The 19,290-nt window shown below is 40.9% G+C and overlaps 1 protein-coding gene across 7 annotated transcripts in view; it reads right to left on the bottom strand.

Annotated features, from left to right (window-relative positions):
* mtor (mechanistic target of rapamycin kinase) overlaps window positions 1-19,290 on the bottom strand; it is a 131,402-nt gene that overhangs the window by 111,126 nt on the left and 986 nt on the right. For 4 of the 7 annotated variants that reach the window (XM_037771753.1, XM_037771754.1, XM_037771755.1 and 1 more), the window contains exons 3-19: window positions 18,877-18,985; window positions 17,949-18,181; window positions 15,516-15,716; window positions 15,252-15,386; window positions 14,896-15,171; window positions 13,646-13,754; window positions 13,198-13,381; window positions 12,077-12,205; window positions 11,588-11,832; window positions 9,826-10,035; window positions 9,400-9,605; window positions 7,761-7,883; window positions 7,241-7,324; window positions 6,879-7,055; window positions 6,125-6,217; window positions 5,532-5,666; window positions 3,359-3,488 (exon numbers count right to left, since the gene is read on the bottom strand). In XM_037771753.1, the coding sequence (XP_037627681.1) occupies window positions 3,359-3,488; window positions 5,532-5,666; window positions 6,125-6,217; window positions 6,879-7,055; window positions 7,241-7,324; window positions 7,761-7,883; window positions 9,400-9,605; window positions 9,826-10,035; window positions 11,588-11,832; window positions 12,077-12,205; window positions 13,198-13,381; window positions 13,646-13,754; window positions 14,896-15,171; window positions 15,252-15,386; window positions 15,516-15,716; window positions 17,949-18,181; window positions 18,877-18,985 (2,779 nt within the window). The remainder of the gene's footprint in view (window positions 1-3,358; window positions 3,489-5,531; window positions 5,667-6,124; window positions 6,218-6,878; window positions 7,056-7,240; window positions 7,325-7,760; window positions 7,884-9,399; window positions 9,606-9,825; window positions 10,036-11,587; window positions 11,833-12,076; window positions 12,206-13,197; window positions 13,382-13,645; window positions 13,755-14,895; window positions 15,172-15,251; window positions 15,387-15,515; window positions 15,717-17,948; window positions 18,182-18,876; window positions 18,986-19,290) is intronic. The other 3 variants (XM_037771757.1, XM_037771758.1, XM_037771759.1) reach the window with 1 other exon arrangement.

Below are 19,290 nucleotides of genomic sequence, written 5' to 3'. Positions count from 1 at the left end.
ACTGTTTCTTAGCCATAATAACAGATGTAAATACAGCAACTTACTATACGCACCATTTCATTCACTTTTATGGCCCTGACTTTCAGCAGTGACGTGATGGGTCTGGTTTGAAGTCAGGTGAGGCAATGGGCCTCCCACGTAACAAAATACATGCTGTCAAATCTTGCTGGTGCTCTAGACACTGACCCTGACAAATCTGCCAGCAGATATACAGCCTCCAATTCTGGTCACAGTCCATTTCGTCGGAGAACAAACTGGTAAAACTATTACCATATTGTCCAAGATCACATTGTGAGACACATGACTGGATCAGACGAGTGGAGACCTGAATTGACCGTTTTGTATTGTCATTGTTCTGAATTTTTCAAGATCTCCAGAGGATGACGGTCTTTTAGTGACAGCGAGACCTTTCATTTTGCACAATCATCAGGTCAAATTTTCCATCTATAAGTAGGGAAGTCAAAACCTCCTGAATTACCAACGAGAGTTTCTGTGGTTAATCGCAGTCAAGAGTGGATGAATCGTAATGTTTTTGGTGACAACATAATCTTTGCATAAGTGCCATTCTCAGGATAAACTCCACAGGTTTTACCCCTCTGCTGGTAGGGCTCTAAAAAGGCTAAAATCATCCGTATGTTATTTCTTTCATATTGTGTAAAGTTAAGAACAATGCGGCCTATTGGGCTATCCTGGCTTAAGACTGTTACCACTTCTTATGGATACCCTTGCTTACCCTAAAGCCTCGGTTACACTTCCAAATGGACAAGTACACGGACAGCTGTGGACACCATGGACGCGTAGTAGTTCTGTTTATACTGTCCGCTTGGTGGAGGCGTTCCACACGTGCAGCAGACCGCTACGCAACCACTTGTAGCGGATTTGTACGCACTTGTCTGACTGGTCACAACAAATTGGCGGTATGAGGACATCGACACAGAGCCTACGTACACACCCACTGTTGACGTCATGTGGACCCTAGCAGACCCTCGCGAAAAGTACAACTTTGGCTTAAGAGCTAAAACAACCTGGGGTTGGGAGAGAATATGATCCAGATGTGTAACCTGGTATACCAGAAGTAATTGCAGTATTTTGACACAAATTTATCTTTCCATAGAGATACTGATAAGGTAATAAAATGGTGTTCCCTTCTGTCACACATAGCTCATGCTTTGTTCTCATGGTTTATGACAACCAACATATTGACATAATAGAATTAGACAGCAACAAATTCTCCATTGATGAGTGATGACGAAGATGAATGATTTTAGTATGTATGCACTGCATCCGTATCAATTCTCACACAAAAGTGACATAAATCCTTTACAATTATTAGTCTATTCAACAGACACTTGGAGAGATGTCCGTCTAAAGTGGGTCACTTTAAATAATATCTCCACTCTAAAAAATCCCACTCCAGTTGTCGTGGTTACATTTCCCTCTGAACTGGCAGACCCAGATTTTAGAGGAGGTTTAGTTGGGTGTAGATCAGACAGAAGCCAGAAATTAGATCCTGAAAGGGGGGGGGGCAAGACCTCTGAAAATTGTGTTTTGTCTTGAGTGGGTAGACATATCACTTCACTGTGCTCTACTTCTAATGAGCTGTAGATAATCATAAGTGTGACATTGGTTTTGGGATTCAGCAATTCAAGTAACCAGAGAGATCATATTCTGACCACAAAAAAACTGTGCTGCAATATTGCAAAGGGATGTTTTGCTCACAGCTCTTTCTGCCAGCACTGACTTGTAACTATAGCGGAGGAGAATCTGTGTGTGCATTCAAGTTTAAACAAGCAAATGTGTGCAAAGATTACACCTGCACAAATGGTTTAATATCTCAATTAGATTTCCCACAAAGCCAAAGAAAATTCCTAGTGTATACCTCTTACACCTGGCAATAAATACCATTCTGATTCTGATTCTGATTCATTATTGAATATTGTTCAATTCTGTGAAGCATAAAACATCTCATATCATTATAAACAGCCGCTTTATCAAATGTATAGTCTGTGACCCTCTTTCCTTTTCACATCAGCTGTTTTGCATCACTAAATGATTCATGGGAATGGCAAAAAAAAAAAGGAGGCAATTCAATCTTGGCTGGTATTTTAGAAATCCAAACGCTGCATGTGACGAATCAAATTATGACAACTGCAAATGCCTTGTTTTACATCTCAGACGCCTTTTCTAAAATGTCATTTGCGTGCATCTTCTACAATGCTAACGACCTGACCTTTAAAACTGGAGTAGTTTGTTCCAATAAGTCGCCTCACAGCCCATCTTTAAGAAGTGTGTTACTGTCTTGGCTGCCTGCTGCCAGATTTGTGAACTTCATGGTTAGATCTGATTGTTTATGTAGAGACGCCCCTATATATATATATATATATATATATATATATAATATAGAATTTGGAGATAAAGTCAACACTGAAGATGTCATCCAAGCTGCCAGAAGAATATCACAAGAACTTCTGCCCATAGACAGGAAATAATGCTTTCAGAGTCAAACATACATCCAGCTATACGAATGATCATATCAACATTAAAAGATGTTCATAGTGTGTGAGAAAATAATCATTTATAAAGTGCACATTAGGTTTAGTTAAATATATATAAATATATATATATATATATATATATATATATATATATATATATATATATATATATATATATATATATATATATATATATATATAAATATATATATATATATATATATATATATATATATAAATATATATATACAACTTATATATATATATATATATATATATATATATATATATATATATATAACTATTATGTTCTTGATGTGTCCAAACACATCTGACCACCTCAACGGGTGGTTTGGGAGAGGTTTAGAGTTGAAAGAGTGTCAGAAGGACTAGTGCAGTATATCCTTCACGCCTTAGTGGAAACATGTTTCCTTTTAAAAATTACTAAACACAAGCACTACAGTATAATGACCTCCGCCTTGTGGTTTACTTGCCCTTTACAATCTGGCCGACGGAAGAATCAATCATCACAAATTCCGTTATGATGAATGTAAGAAGTCCAAGGTCACAATGATACCAAGTACTCTATATACAGACTCTTTACAATACCATCCATCAGGCTCACACAGACACACTGTAATCACAGCAACAACCCCAAGGTCCCCAATACATAGACCCACACAGTCCGATTATAAAAAGGTTTGTGTTGATTTAGAGATTTCCCAGCTGTTGCAGAATTGCAAGAGTTGAGAATTTAATACTGCTGTAACTTTGAGAAACACAAATAAAAAGTTAAACTAATCTGTATTCTGACTCCAACCAAAGTTGTTCCCAAAACTGTGATTAGTAATAGTGGACCTTACCTGAGTCCTGACTGGACTTGGACTCGGAGAGACTGACGGCGGAGGCGTCTCGCGATTGGTCAATCATGCCAATGTTCACCTTGTGCTTGTAGGGGTCCAGAGCTCCGAGGAGACCCAGTACACGGATAGCCTGTTGGACACACAGCACACAATTAGCAATCTTCCACTGAATGATGTTTTCCTTCCACTGGAACACATGTCCTCATCAAGACTTTCAGACATGACTTTGATTTGACTTCCGATGTTTAGAAATATATCCAAGATCATGGTCTAAGCATACAAAGAAAATAAAAAGTGCTATTGCCTCCTTATAGATCTGCAGCTCTGTTGAAGTAGCGTATTTTAGGGCTGTACCAATGTCATTTTTTTACATTTAAAGATTCTATTGAGAATGAAGCTTTGAATGTCTGTCGTCATATTTTCAGCACATCATCACATCATCAAAGAAATTAGAAAAAAAAAAGTTGATTTTTTGTTATTGTGGTTATATACAGTGAATGTAATTTATGATGCTGTCAGACCGCCACGTTAATACGGGTGGGTGCCTCCCTTTGTGTGCTTGCCGCACACATAGGGAGCAAGCAGCAAGCACACAAAGGGAGAGTAAAACTGTTTTTTTTACCTCAGTGAAAATGTTTTTGAAAGGCTTAATGCCAACAAATATGGAATGAAGCACAATATTTCATTAGATAACTAGAATTACCGCCTCGCGGTTGTATGCCTCCAGTCAAGTTGCAGTTTGTCATAATTTTATACTATTAGACTTTGTGTGAAAATTGTCATAATTAGCATGAGAATTCTCGAGTTATTGAGTTATTCTTGAGTACGTGTTTTGTGAGGTCACAGTGACCTTTGAACTCCAAATTCTAATCATTTCATCCTTGAGTTCAAGTGAATGTTTTATGAAAAATTTGGAGAAATTCCCTGCAGGCATTCCTGAGATATCACGTTCGTTCATGAGAATGGGACGGACGTGAGGTGACAGTGACCATCACCTTTGACCTTTTTGACCACAAAAATCTAATCAGTTCATCCTCGAGTCCAAGTGGATGTTTGTGCCAAATTTAAACAAATCCACTCCAGGCGTTCCGGAGATATGGCGTTCACGAGAATGGCACGGACGGACGAACAACTCGAAAACATAATGCCTACGGCCACGGCTGTCGCCGGCGTGGAGTCATAAGAACATGTTGTGAATTTTGTAAATTATTACATCTATCTTTTTTCAAAAAATGTTGATTTTTGGACTTTACCAGACTCTGTGGAGTTTTTGGAAATGTTCGGATCACACAAGTCTGAAACAGTCCTACGCAGGAATCTAATTCTCCAAATAGTATAACACTAATAATATGAGTGTAGCCTGATCTGTATCTGCAACTGTGCAGAAATACTGGATTTAAACAGAATGAATAGACATGCAAGAAAATAAAAACAGATGATTTACTGTGGAGACAGACACTCTTAGTTTCATTTTGAGATGTGGAGTATTGCATGAGTGGTTTGAGAAGCTTCTGTGGATGTTGTGATTCTTTCAGTGACTCTGAGTCCCCACTGGAATCTCTAGTTAGTGCTGTGAATCCTCTGTAAAGCAGTACGCAGAGCCATCTATTTAGGCCTACAGGCTGGGAGTATTTGATACTCAAATGACAGATTTTTCGGTGGAGTTTTCCTTCAATAAAAAATGACAACATTACATAAATGCGTGCTGTTAAAGGTTTGTAGTTTGTTCCTTCAAGAAGTGCAGAGGCTATGGCACTGAGCACAACCTAGACTAGCAACAACCATTGGATAATTAGCCCAACAGTTTTTCAGATTTATTGGTGGATCCAAGGGAAAGAGTTGCCAGAGTCAATGTCCACGTGCCACACACCGTACACAGTGACAATGCACCCCGAGACGCACGTAATGTAATAGGCGAGGGAAGAAACTTTGACAATTATCACTTACATCACAGCTCAAGACTTAGGAAAAAGTTCCATACAACTATGGAAAATGTGCATAGCCTCATACAGTATGTATTCCTGTGATTATAATCCACCAGTCAAAGTCAATACAATTAAACAGACCTTCATTTGTTTAGTGTATGCTGACAGGTAGGGCCTCATATTGAGTCACTGAACGACGGAGTTGGGTTGCTACTAAGAAAACCGTGGGGGGGAAGAAGGGTGCATACCTCTCTCCTGATGCCCTGGTTTTGCTCCGTCTTGAGGAAGTTGAGCAGCACCTCCAGGAGGGAGGGGTACTTGCGGTAGGGCTCCACCACATAACCTGTACTAGCCACCTGCTGGCCCAGAGTCCACAGCGCCACCTGGTGGAAAGTCAGAGGCAGATTCTCTTTGAACAACGCCACTGTTTGGGATGCACTTTTCTTGCATTGTTACTTAACCATCGTTGTAATAAAAATTTACCTATTTAGCAAACAATGCAGCAGTTACTTTATTTTGGTTTCTTATTGTCTTATTCTGTATTAAAAAAGTGTAAATAAAAATGACATCCATTAATCCTGTTTGCCTGCTCCGGTCATCAATTCAAACATTTCAGTCCCCGATTGATAAGACATTGGTTAACACTTTTGAATGATCCCAAATGCTCTCAAAATGCTTTCTGGGTGACTTTAAATGACATCCAGTTCTGTTTACTGAAGTATGTAGACGTGTATTTACTGTACCCAAGAAATAAATATTTTTCAGAACTTGGAAAAGGAGAATTGAGGAAAAAAAAGAAGATTAGAACCAGATGAAGCAGACACTAATATTCTTGGCGTACCTGTCGTTTGGCCAGCGAGGAGGAGTCCTGCAGCATGTCCATGATGATTGGAAAAAGCTCGTCCATCCACTTCCTCATCTCCAGGCCACTCACCTGGCAGGGCAGGCACAGGAGAACCAATCAAAACCAAGGATATCTCACACACTATCCAATTTTCTGTCACTAAGATCTTCTAAAATCTAAACGGGATTGAATAATTACTTTATACATTAAAATGACTAGTGATAGAGGTGTTTTTCAATCTGACCTAGGGCTGGGCAAAATATCAATATTATTTTGTTATCATGATAAGAGACTAGATGTCATCTTAGATTTTGGATATCGTAATATCGTAATATGGCATAAGTGTTGTCTTTTCCTGGTTTTAAAGGCTGCATCACAGTACAATGATGTCACTTTCAAAATCTCATTGTCTAAATATTCTGTAAAAGCACCAATGGTCAACCCTACAATATTGTCCCAATATTGATATCGAGGTATTTGGTCAAAAATAGTCCTTATGTGTAGAACGATGATATTATAAAAAGCATTTGTTGAATTATTCTGATGGAAAGTTTTCAGGGTTTTTTGTCTATGTGTTGCTTTCACATAGACAGCACTAATTTGGGTCTGATTGGTCTTTTTTTTTATACTACCATTGACTACTAGTTACCAAAATCTGAAATTTTTCGAATTCTACACATAGTAGGCTTTAAGCTTTTACAAAGCATGCAAGTTGACATGACATTTAATGGCTCTCGTCTGTATTCCCTACATTTTCTTGCATCTTCCTGCGCTGGTTCCTGAGCAGCTGGGCTGCTGCCTCTTCCTGCACTGAGTCAACCGTAAACACTTGGTCTACCTGAGCCTCTCCTTCACTCTGTCTGAACTGCCGAGTCTGCCTGCCTTTAACTGTGCTTTCCTGACTCCTCTGTGGGGGCCATCGAACCACCTGGACGGGGTGGAGCAATGTGCAGATCCATTGGTGGGGCTCTACCTTGACTTAACACCTCAGAGAAGGACGAGCTCAGATTGCTTGTATTAAAACTGTTTTAAGTCAGAGACTCAACAAATGCAATAATGCGAACAACAAATTCTGCTCAAATGTTGATGTTGAGTTGAAACCCTCAGCCTTACCTGGGCCAACTCGCCGATGGTCGCAAGCACACTAATGACCACTCCAGGGTTAGGGTCTGGGTCTTTCAGCTTGAGGATGAGAGCCTGCAAAAGTAAAAGATAAATGGGTCACTTAACCCATTGAACAATGCAACTCAGCCACCGACAGTTTGGTTGGAGATTTTGGGTGTATTATGCTAGCAGCGGCTAATGTAGCCTCAAGCAGACGTGAGGTGCAGACTACAGAGATCTGGTAAGATGACTTCTTTATAACTCCACACACAAGGTGACATCACTTTAGGCAATTTATCAGACTTCACACAGCTCACTCTGAATGAACAAAAGTTTTATCCAACTTTTTTTTTTTTTGTTACATATATGTAGTAGAACTCCCCAAGACCTGTAAACAGACATGTGTGTGAGATGTCTTTTTACTTATACAGAGAAAGTCTACTGAGTACACATGCTCCACTCAGGTAACAGCCCGGTGTACATTCATACACTCATACACCTTCACAGTGGAGGACTAGCAGACCTGTACCTTGAGGATGGGCTCCATATACGGCCGTATGAGGCGGGGGGCGTTGGAGACTAGATGACCAAGCATACGGGCGCTCTGCTCTTTGTTCCTGCCGACACCACTGTGCTCCAACTCTGTTAAGATCTGAAACAAAAAGTTAAAAGACGGGTAAGTATAACGCACCGAACTCTTCTCTATCTGGAATAAATCTAAAAGGTTGATGCATAATGTTCATAATGGTGTTATGGGAGTGGGGGTCTTAAAAAAGAAACCTTCTCTAGGTCTTATAGAGGAATACTTTGGATGTTTAAGCTGTGCATAATACCAAGGCCTTTGCTGCCACCTAAAGGTGTCCAATTGAAACAACAAGTGATCTTTTAAAGCAGAACAAACATGCATTTATGTACATACTGTATACTGTAGATGTGCATGATGATAAAAATCTAAATATTGTATTTTTATTCAACACCCTTTTCTTGTATTTAACACCCTGTTCATTAACAGGAATAACCACACTGGTAACCATGTTGATTTATGAATAAAAATAAAAAAAACTGAATTTCATGAATGTCTTGGACAGAATGTTTTCATGCTCTATTTTAAATGTGATTAAAAGCCTGTGGAGATTTCTTAAGTGAGTATAGCATATTTCAAATTATTCAAATGGTATACGTTTTTAGGAAAGAAGGCTTTTTCCTCCATGCCCATGTTGGTACATTGCCATGGCCGGATAAAACCTGACTGGACGGACTGTAACCCCGACCTGAACTTTAATAATGAAAATGTGTCACTTGTATTACAGCTGTTAAACATCTGGTGTTGATCTTGTCCACTGACAAATCACAAATCACAACAAACTCCAGCCTAGTGAATGCCTGGTTCCCACTACACAACTTAAGCCGTAATTTTCCACTCGCAGACAGTTTTTTGGAGATCCCAGACAAAAGCCCCAGATCAGGAGCAAATCCGTGTTGGCTCGGCGTTCGCACGTCGGTGCTCGAGCGCCATTTGTGAACTGCTCAAAGACTCGAGCGTGAGAGGCTTGTCAGTGCCTTGCAGACACATACCAGATATCTAGCATGCTAAATATCTGGACCTTTCGGAGAGGTACAGCCAATGAGAGCGCGAGACACGGGTTGAAGGGAAACCGAAACCTGGTGGAGGCGTCACCTGTAACAATAGGAACTTACTGTATGTGTTGCATTTGCAACACGGGCCAAAGTTGTTGTTGCAAGAATAAACATAACAGATAGCACAGTGACTGATCTACATAGGGGAAATAGTAAAGATATGTGGAAACAGGCCATTATGTGAACATGTGTGCCAACAACAACATCAATAAGCATGACTACGCCCGTCACTTTTCGCATGTGTTTTCGTGACAAAACGCAGTTTGGTGACATCATTGGGGTTCCTCCCGGTGAAAGATCTTGTAGTGTGTGACCCCCTGTCGCCGATCAGTCATGTAGTGTGAAAACCATGACAACTTCCCGATTACAAGACAGCAAGTTGTGTAGTGCAAACAGCACAGCGATCTGACGACTTTGAAAGTCGCACAGTGTGAACTCAGCTTAAGGGGCAAAAATAAATGAATATTAAACGTTCAATATAATAAACCATTAAACTAGTCATAGTGTGCCATCTGTTGTGCCTCTCCTACCTGGATGAGCATCTTGCGTAGGAAGGGCATGACGAAGGCCGGGTTCATGCTGCTGAGGCGTCCGATTGTGCAGATGGCCAGCTCTCTGATCTCAAACACCTCGTCGTTCAGTGCAACAAACAGCGCCTGCAAGTTCTCAGCCTGGGCGAGGTGAGCGTCGAAACGCTCATCTAGAGATGCCAGCACACAGTACCGAATGTCTGGATCTGCAGAAGAACAGGGACAAGAAAAAGTCAGACATTTTGGCTCTCTTATCACTCCTATTACCTTTATTGTCATGGCTCATTACAGCTGTTAACAGGTGCCACAAAAGCAACATTTCTTATAATCAATGCTGATTTTTACAAATTCAAGTTCTCATCACTCTCACCCATTTCTAAATCTACCACCCCTTTCCTCCCCTTGTGTTATTCTTTCATGTGTTACCTGGGTCGGTGATGCCAACAACTAACAGCTTGCTGAGCACATCTGCAACAACCTGTACAGCCGTCTGGCTAACAACGTGGCCGCTGATCAGGTGAATGGAGGGGGTAAGGAGGCGCGAGCAGGTCCGAGCTGCCTCCATCCGGATTTCCTTGTGTTCACTGTTCAGGAAGTGATCAGCACAGTGGCGCACAAACTGGGTGAGGGAGTGTCCTGGTGAAAGAACAGAAAGAAGAGTTAGAATAACCCATGAACTGGGAGATTTGGCGTTAGAACTACGTTTTGGATAGCTGTAGTTTAGGACAAGTTAGGGCAGTAATACAGATCATCATAAAGCATGTATTTTTTGCACTGTTTAATGTAAGTATAAAGTTTCAATTTCAATTGGTTTGGGATTTCAAAACTAAACTCAGCAGTGTGACCACATCTTGTTGTTGCAGTAAAAGACAAACCCACCCCACCGTCCACTACAGGAGGACAACATAAGACTTTAAGAAGTGATTGTTTCACCCCGGGCTGCTGGATGATTCAGTGACTCAAGCTCCATGGGTCCAGTCCAGAAAACAGATAGTAATACCCATCAACACAACCACTGCAGTTCTTTCCTGCAGTTCAGTTAATCATTTCTTACAGACTCAATGCCCCCCCCCCCCCCACCCTCCCCACCTCCTTGTGGCTACAATCTTATACCTGATGGTTTATGCCTGCAATTTTAAATCACAACATTTTTTCCAAATTCACTGAATGTGCAGTGCATAGGAGCCTAGGAATCAACTCCATCACTTATTTCTTTTTAAGCTTTATGATGATTTTTTGAGCGGTTATAATGTCCACATTTAAAATCATATTTTTTCTCTGCTGACAGAAACAAATTTATGATCAATGGGGTTTTGGTGCATTAGAACAGAACTGAAGGTCTGCACATGTTTTTCAATCTGTGGATTTTCCCTTCCGGTGTTGCTTAAGAAATAAACTAGAGCTGTCAAAGTTAACATGATAATAACAAATTTGTTTTAATGACACTAATTTCCTTAATGCGTAAATGCGACTTGCAATTTTTAGGTCGTAGCTGGCTTAGTTTTAAAGCTAGTGAGGATACTGGCATCGAATGAAACTAGAAAATCTAAGGAATCCATCGGTACCAACCATGTCATACTAGCTTGTCGCGAAGGAGATTAAATAACGCTCCACACTTACTTTAAATTTTGGCGAGGAAAAACTGGCATGGCCATTTTGAAAGGGGTCCCTTGACCTCTGACCTCAAGATATGTGAATGTAAATGGGTTCTATGGGTACCCACGAGTCTCCCCTTTACAGACATGCCCACTTTATGATAATCACATGCAGTTTGGGGGCAACTTATAGTCAAGTAAGAACACTGACACACTGACAGCTGTTGTTGCCTGTTGGGCTGCAGTTTGCCATGTTATGATCTGAGCATATCTTTTATGTTAAATGCAGTACCTGTGAGGGTTTCTGGACAGTATTTGTCATTGTTTTGTGTTATTAATTGATTTCCAATAATAAATATTTTCCATATATTTGTATAAAGCAGCATATTTGCCCACTCCCATGTTGATAAGAGTATTAAATAATTGACAAATCTCCCTTTAAGGTACATTCTGAACAGATAAAAAAAGGTGTGATTAACTTGCAATTAATCACGATTACCAAAGGACAATAACTGATTGACAGCCTTAAAATAAACACAAAGATCCTATTTGATGGTCCGGTTTTAAAGCTGTGTCTTTTGCAAGGTTCTTGCCTTCAAACTCAAAGCTTCCCAGTGTGCGAAGGGCCAGTGTGATGCTGCCTACGTCACTGGCCTCGGGGATGTTTGTGAGGCTCGGTGAGGCCAGCTGATGAGCCAGGCCTTTGGGCATGCCGGGGTGACGCAGGGGCTTGTGCATCAACACCAGGGAAAGCATCTTCAGCAGGCCGTCCTGGATGTCCTTCTTCAACTGGGGGATCTGACGGCTCAGGTCGTACAGCACTGCTGTCAGCGCAGGACTGGATGAACAGGACAAAATGGACAAACAACCCAATATCATCATCGCTGTCAACTTTAGATGAGGACAAAGAAGTGTGTTGTGGTGTGTTTATCGACACATCAAACTTTGAACATAACAGAACAAGCCATACAAGTCAAAACTCTGGATTTAAAGCCTGCTACTTGTATAAAACCAGCATAAAAATCCTATCAGACCTTGTTGGTTTAATTATTAAGCACAGTGGTGAAACCGTTCTGTCCTACCTGAGACCCACAGCCAGCATAGGCTCCAGCAGCTCCTTGATGTCTGGCTGGATGCTGGGACCCATGGCTCTGGACAGCATGCTGATACAGGTGAACACTGTGGCGTCCACCTGCATGGTCTTCTGCCTCCTGCACACATGGAACAAAGTGAGAAAACATGCATTAATGGGAAGTCTCCTTTCCTTTCATAGAAAGTATCCCAAAATTATTATTAAACAGGTTTACCACAGAGGAAATTAAACTAGTATTTGGGAGATTGAGGAAAGTCTCGTCCAATATAGTACAACCAAAAACTGCAACACTAGAATGATTCTTAAAGGAATAGTTTGAGTGTTTTGAAGTGTGGTTGTATGAGGTACTTATCAATAGTCAGAGTATTATCTACAGAGGATGACGGTCGGCACGTCCCCAGTTTGGAGAAACAGACAGGAGTTACCGGCAAGGGAGCAAAGCAATGTACTGCTGTTGACGGGGCCGGCAGAAAAACGGATTAACTAAAGTAACACAATAGCACAAACAAACTAACAACCGAGGCAGCAGTAGACCAGCAACTCCCGTGTTCTGCGAGGTAAAATTGCTGGTATTTTTTAATGGAGTCTGGTGGCTTTGGCGAGAGCATAGATGGATACAACGGCTTCAGTTCCATGTCGGAAAAGGCTGTCTCACGGCAAGGTAAAGCGGTGAAAATATTCTAAATATAGTGTACGCTTAAACTGATATTGATTTTTTTTAGATGGGCCTTTCTTTTCGGTGGATGAAGTACGTTTTGCTGCCGGCCCCGTCTAGGCAGTACATTGCTTTGGTTCCGTGCGGTAACTCCTGTCTGCTTCTCCAAGCTGGGGGCATGTCGACCGCCATCTACTGTAGGTAATACACTGACTATGGATAAGCACCTCATACAACCCCACTTCAAAATACTCAAACTATCCCTTTAAAACATGTGAAGCAAAAATGATGTTAGAGCATAGTGAGAAACAAAAGTGATTAAAAATGTGTAGAAAGACAATTAAAATGCACAAAATAAAAAAGACAAATCAAACATATTGATATCTGAATATGAAGAAATATAATTTGCGGAAGACAGAGACTATAAAGGCAACAGCATGTATTTAATCACTGACTTGTGTGCAAAGTCCTTGGGTGGCAGGGCAGCCTTGATGATCTCAAGGACCTTCGTGAGGTACGGTTGGATTTCTGCTCTGACGGCCACTACCAGCAGCCCTAGAGCCTGGAAAGCTGCCGTCCTCTCCTTCTCCTTCTTCAGACAGGCCAGCAGGTAGCCCATAGTGTCTGACAGGTACTGGTCTGCACAGTGGATGGAACAACCACAGTGAAAAAAGGGTTTAACACAGATGTAGGGCTTTGTATAGGCTGCAGAACAACTGTGACTGTGAGAAAATACAAGCCATTTATTATAGCCAAGCCCGTTGATATCAGGACAGGGAAGACAAAAAGGTATTGGTAATTTTTATGTCCATAAACATCAAAAAGCCCAGTGGAAAGAATGCATGGCTGCATGTTACTGTATTAAAGATGGATTCAACTGGATCAAACATTAACTTGACCCACCTGTGAAGGTATGTGGCTGGAAGGCAGCCAGGCGTGGAAGCAGGTTAAGGATGGTCATCTGGATTAGAGGGTTTTTACTGGTCCTGTATTTCAGCACCCACCGACACACCTGAACAAAGCACATGGTAAACGCGAGTTGTGTCAACTAGGATTTATCTGGAGCTCAAAGCAGCACTGTGTTGTTGACCTCATACACATACTTGTTAAATCTCTTCATGAGCCTGCTGCAATGTTGTGGGAGCTAAGTAGCATTATTTCTAACATGAAATCTTAAGTTTCAACTTCTTGACTGTCAAAAATGATATTTCTATTCAAAATGTGACTTTTGATTGTAACATAACTTACAGCTTACTAGTCCTATGAACTAGTTTGTACTTGTTTATCTACATGAACTTACTGGGGAGATGAAACTCCTAGACAAATATAGAGCTGAAAAAACTAATTTCATTGTACAATTAAATAGTATTTATAGCACAAAAACAGAGTGCTGGTTCCAAGACTAAAGGGAAGTTTTTACAGCCAGCTCAGCCACTGTCGGAACAATCACTCTAACAGTCAGTAAGATAACATCGATAAACAATCACATCATCCCCAAACTGATATTAGGAGTGGACAAAATAACAGGAAACTTAAAGATAGGGTCGACGATGTTGGAAAGCTAGCATAATTTGAAACTCAATTTTGACTGCAACTTGGTAAAATACAAGCTAATAACACAAGGTGGAGAAAGGCTTGTGCAGAATGGGAAACAGATTTCACCAACCCTGGGGTACGCTTTAAGCATTTTTGTTTTCAGTGAGATGGCACATACATACAATCGATGTGCAAGCCGTGAAACACTAAGCCAAGATGCAGGGAAAAGTTTAGAGCTGCAAGGTTTGATGTGCATTAAAAAAGCGTCACAATTATGCTTTTGATAAATAATATAAAAGTGAACACATACTTAAACATTGTGCCATCAGAGCCAATAACCGTTTAATAATCTTCTCATTTTGTGTTGGAGGTTAGTAAAAGTATAATGGGCCTCCTTTTGGCACATTTATGACGACATCCCTAATAAAGACACAAAAGATCACCTACTTCTATCATTTGGTGAAATTAAAAAAATGCAATAGCATGGTATACTTCTCTCCCAGAGCTCCCCAGAGCTCCCAAAAAAAAAAAATTACGAACAAAACAACTGTCAGATCAAGCAATTACCAAAATAACTTGCATTCTGGGAAAAGCCAGACCTGTGCTGTAAAATCTACCTGGTCGAATCGCTCCTCCATCAGCTCACGGCAGTATCGACTCTCGACCAGCGAGCTCTTGGCGGGTGCCGGCGTGGCTCCGAAGCTGAGGAAGCCCTGCGGCGTGCTGTAGCCCAGCAGACCCAGGAGGGCGTTTGACTGCTGCGGCTGCACCGACTGGAAGCTGGTGAAGGGGGTGATGTGTCGGGGCTTGGCTCCAAATCCCATCATCTCCTTGCAGTACTTATCATGGACCAGCTGCTGCTGGGTGATCTCCTCCATCTCCTCACGCATGCGCTGTCATAGAAGACAAGACCGTGAGAGGAATGCTTTGCTTGTGGATGCGAGAATGTTTCCGCGGTGAACTTAGCCCTCACCTCTCCCTCCATGCTGCTGATGCGAACCAGCTCATTCAGGATCAGAAGAGCGCCGTGGACTCTGTCGTCACGATTCATCCCTTTCTCTTTGGCCAGAGTCTCATCGAAGCCTTTCTCTGCCTCCTCGAAGGTTTGCTGTTACAGAAAAGACAAACACTTGTGTTGCCTTTTACAAGAACATAACTTTTATCCTGGCAAGTACATGTACACAAAACAAAAACGAACAAAAAATGTGATTTGCCACGATACAGTGGAATGTCTTACTTTGTACCACTGTGGTTTCTGCATTTCCTTGGTCTCCCTCTGTGTGGTCAGGATGAGACAGGCTCGCAGTGCAGATACAGCCCCTTCTCGGATGGCCTGCTTGGGGTCCCATACTGCGTAAAAGACGTTGTCGAAGAAAGGCTGCACTTGCTGAAAGAAGAAGGTGGGCGCGCTCACAGCCAGCTCCCTCAGTACCAACACCTGGAAAAGACAGAAAACCATTTTATGGCTGGTCGTTAATTGCCTTTCTTGGGTTTATTTCTTTCCATGTCAATATCGTGCTTTTGAGACATCACACAGCAGTTAGTATATGATTCCAACGCTCTACTGTTCAACCCTTAGAATTTAAAAAATGTGCAACTGGAAATAAATTGTGTGCACTGTTGCACTTCTCAAGTAATTGTCTTTTGTGTGACCGTCAACTTCAACAACTACCAACTTCTTCAAAGCAAGCCTGGCAACCATTATCCCTTCTCTCCGTTCAAATCAAACATCATCTTCAATTTGTTAACCAAAATAATGTTATATAAGTTGCTAAAATTCTGTTTCTATTCACTATCAAACAATCAAGTCAAAGAAAATGCAGTGAAAAGACTGTGAGAGATCAATGTGTTTGGATACAATTGTGCCACTTAAAGGAACAGTGTGTAGGATCTGGCAGTATGTAGCGGCAAGGTTGCAGATGACAACTTCTCTCATGTGCCAAGCGTGTAGGATTGCTACGGTGGTGGACACGAAAACGCAAATGGCCCTCTCTAGAGCCAGCTGTTGTAAGAGTAAAGCGCGTTGAGTGTGTGTGTACGTGGAAAGTGAGTGCTGAAACAAGAGAGAGAGCGGCGGCAAAGGAAGTAAGTAACCTTTATCGACTCTGGCCCAAGCAGGAAAAGTTAACAGAGTTTGGTTTGTCTGTACTGGGCTACTGTTGAAACATGGCAGTGCAAAGTGACGGACTCCGTGAAGACGACCCGCTCCCTATGTAGATATAAACGGCTCATTCTAAGGTAACGAAAACGCGATTCTTATCATCAGGCGATTATACACTAAAGAAAACATACTTATTAATATTGTATTCCATTTCTGCCAATAGATCCCCTTAATTGTTACACACTGGTCCTTTAAATAAAATTACTCCAGACATCTTTCTGTGCTTACAACTACAAATTTATAAGCATGAATGCACAACATAACATATATTAACATATCATGTATGTATGCTTTTTACATGGGCTCCACCTTTATCACATTTATGTTTTAAACAATCACACTGAGTTGTTGGTATACATGACGTAGCAAGAGTGTCTTCTAATTAGAGCTGCACTGGTAACTTTTATCAACCTAAACCACACAATCTCACTGCAAAACAGTACAGCATCTAAACTCAACTAACAGAGAAACCATCAGTTTGGTCTGTTTTCTGGCAAGAAATTGAACAATCAAACACGAACAGACAAATCAAAACTTGAAAGCTTAATAAAAGGTTAACAGCAGCATTCATGCCTCAAACGTTTCCATCCTTCCTATTGATGTCTGCACAGAGTCAGCATGAATAGCTGTCCACAAAATACATCAGCAATCAATTTCCTTTAGAGGGGGTCAGAGCCTGACACTCATTCTTACATCATCTGAAAACTAATCCACATATTTGACAATTGTCTAAGCTAGAAAATCCATCACAAAGAAGAACTCTAAATGTGATTTGATCAGTGTTTCTATTTCAGCATCCCCATCGTTGCATCAGAGAATAATTGCAGATAAGATAAACAAGGCCAGAGTCCAAGTGTGTCACAGAAACTTTTACTCAGGGTTTGAAATTAACTTTTTTTTGTCCACCTGTGACCGGTGGATTCCAAAATATATCAGCCACTCAATAGATTTTTGTTGGGTTGGTGAGTGAAGCAAATCTAGCAGCCACTTGCTTAATTTACCATCATTTGGCTGGTGGCTGGTGCTAATTTCCAACCCTGCTTTTACTAATCACTCACATCTACTGTTCAACAACGGACAAGCTCAAGCACATCCACATCTTCTTATTCAGTGAGTTTGTTAGCTGAGACAGCAGTTCATTTTAGGCTAAGTTTGAAACTGTTAGTCTGTGTTTTGATGTAGACAAAAAGCATATATATACACATATAAAAAATCATGTACTTAAAAAATATTTTTGGAAGATAAAATAAGGAGGTCATTTTCTCCTTTACTAGCAAAATTCAACACTGTCTCCTGAAATGCAACGAGTGAGTTCTACATCCAGGGAAAGTAAGACCAGCCGTGAATGTGCCTAATGCTGCTTTACAAAGAAAAAATGAAAATGTGCAATGTGACAATCTCGAATCAAACTGTCCTACGCCCTCATCTCCACCACACATAAACACCACCAAGAAGTGGTGGTATTTCAACAACAAACAATACAGTCCCTGCCGTCCGCTAGTCACTTACTGCAGCATGGCGTCTGCCTTCGTTTCTGTCTGCTCCCAGCCACTCCAGGGCCCTCTTCACCTCAAACTCCACATACTCTGCAGTAAAGGTGTCCCCTGCCATAGACAGGTGGCCCATGGCTTTGGAGGCCATCTCCATCACCACAGGGTCGCTGGAGGGGAGCAGGTTGCGCAGGTAATTGGCAAAGCGGCTGATCCTGGTGGCATTGCCTCCCTCGACTCCAATCAGACTCACTGGAACAAATGATTGAGCCACGGTAATATATTTACATTTCACATATATACTGTGTATTAGGGATGCACTGATACCAATACTGGATCGGATATCGGGCCGATACTGACTCAAATAGCTGGATCGGGTATCAGTGACAATGGGGCTGATCTATTAAATTCAATTCTATCTTTATATACTATATACATTGTATACTGCAATTTTAATTCCCGTTTAAGTTTTGACCAATTTGTTGCTGCATTAAAAAGGTTACACTTGAATTGTAATTCTTGTTTTACGAAGAATGTCGCTGGTATACGATTATTTTAATAATAAATAACAATTCACTAAATGTATCTATGTATTTATTTGTTACATTTTGTTTTACAAAGTTAGGAATAAAGCAATGTTTAAGTCAAGCCTGATGTTTCCTTACACATAAATTAATGATCCCAGTCACTTCCTCACAGTGAGGCATACAGCTTATTAATTAAACACTAGTATTGGATCGGTACTCGGTACCGGCTGATATCCAAAGCCCAGGTATCGCTATCGGTACTGAAAATGTCGGATCGGAGCATCCCTACTGTGTATACTATTATACATATTTTCATGTGACATACATGCAGGGCAGTAACTTATCTCAAGCAAATTCCACCAGACCTTAGATAAATGAAAGGTTGAAAGTAAATTTGGCATGTCAATGTTTACGGCTTACCAATGGCGAGAATCCCTCCTTTCTTCTCATTCACATCAGAGCTGGATACCAGCTCAAATATGTGGTGGTTTAACTCATCGTAGAATGTAGTGGCTTCATCTTGGCTTAACTGTGGACGGTACAAAACCAGCATCACAAACAATGTAAATAGAAAAAGCAAGATTGGCGACTGCAACTTGTAAGACAAAGTAAAAAAAAGTGTCTAAAAAGTCTTCATATCCACTCCTGAAACAGTGTAAACAGCTGACACTCATTCTTATATCATCTGTAAACTAATCCACGTATTTTAAAATTGTCCAAGCTAGAAAATCCATCACAAAAAAACACTCTGAATGTGATTTGATCAGTGTTTCTATTTCAGCATCCCCATCGTTGTATCAGAGGATAAGATAAACATGGCCAGAGTCCAAGTGT

This window comes from Sebastes umbrosus, chromosome 6, assembly GCF_015220745.1.
Source record: "Sebastes umbrosus isolate fSebUmb1 chromosome 6, fSebUmb1.pri, whole genome shotgun sequence".
NCBI lineage: Eukaryota > Metazoa > Chordata > Actinopteri > Perciformes > Sebastidae > Sebastes > Sebastes umbrosus.
This window is presented reverse-complemented; position numbering and strand designations above follow the sequence as displayed.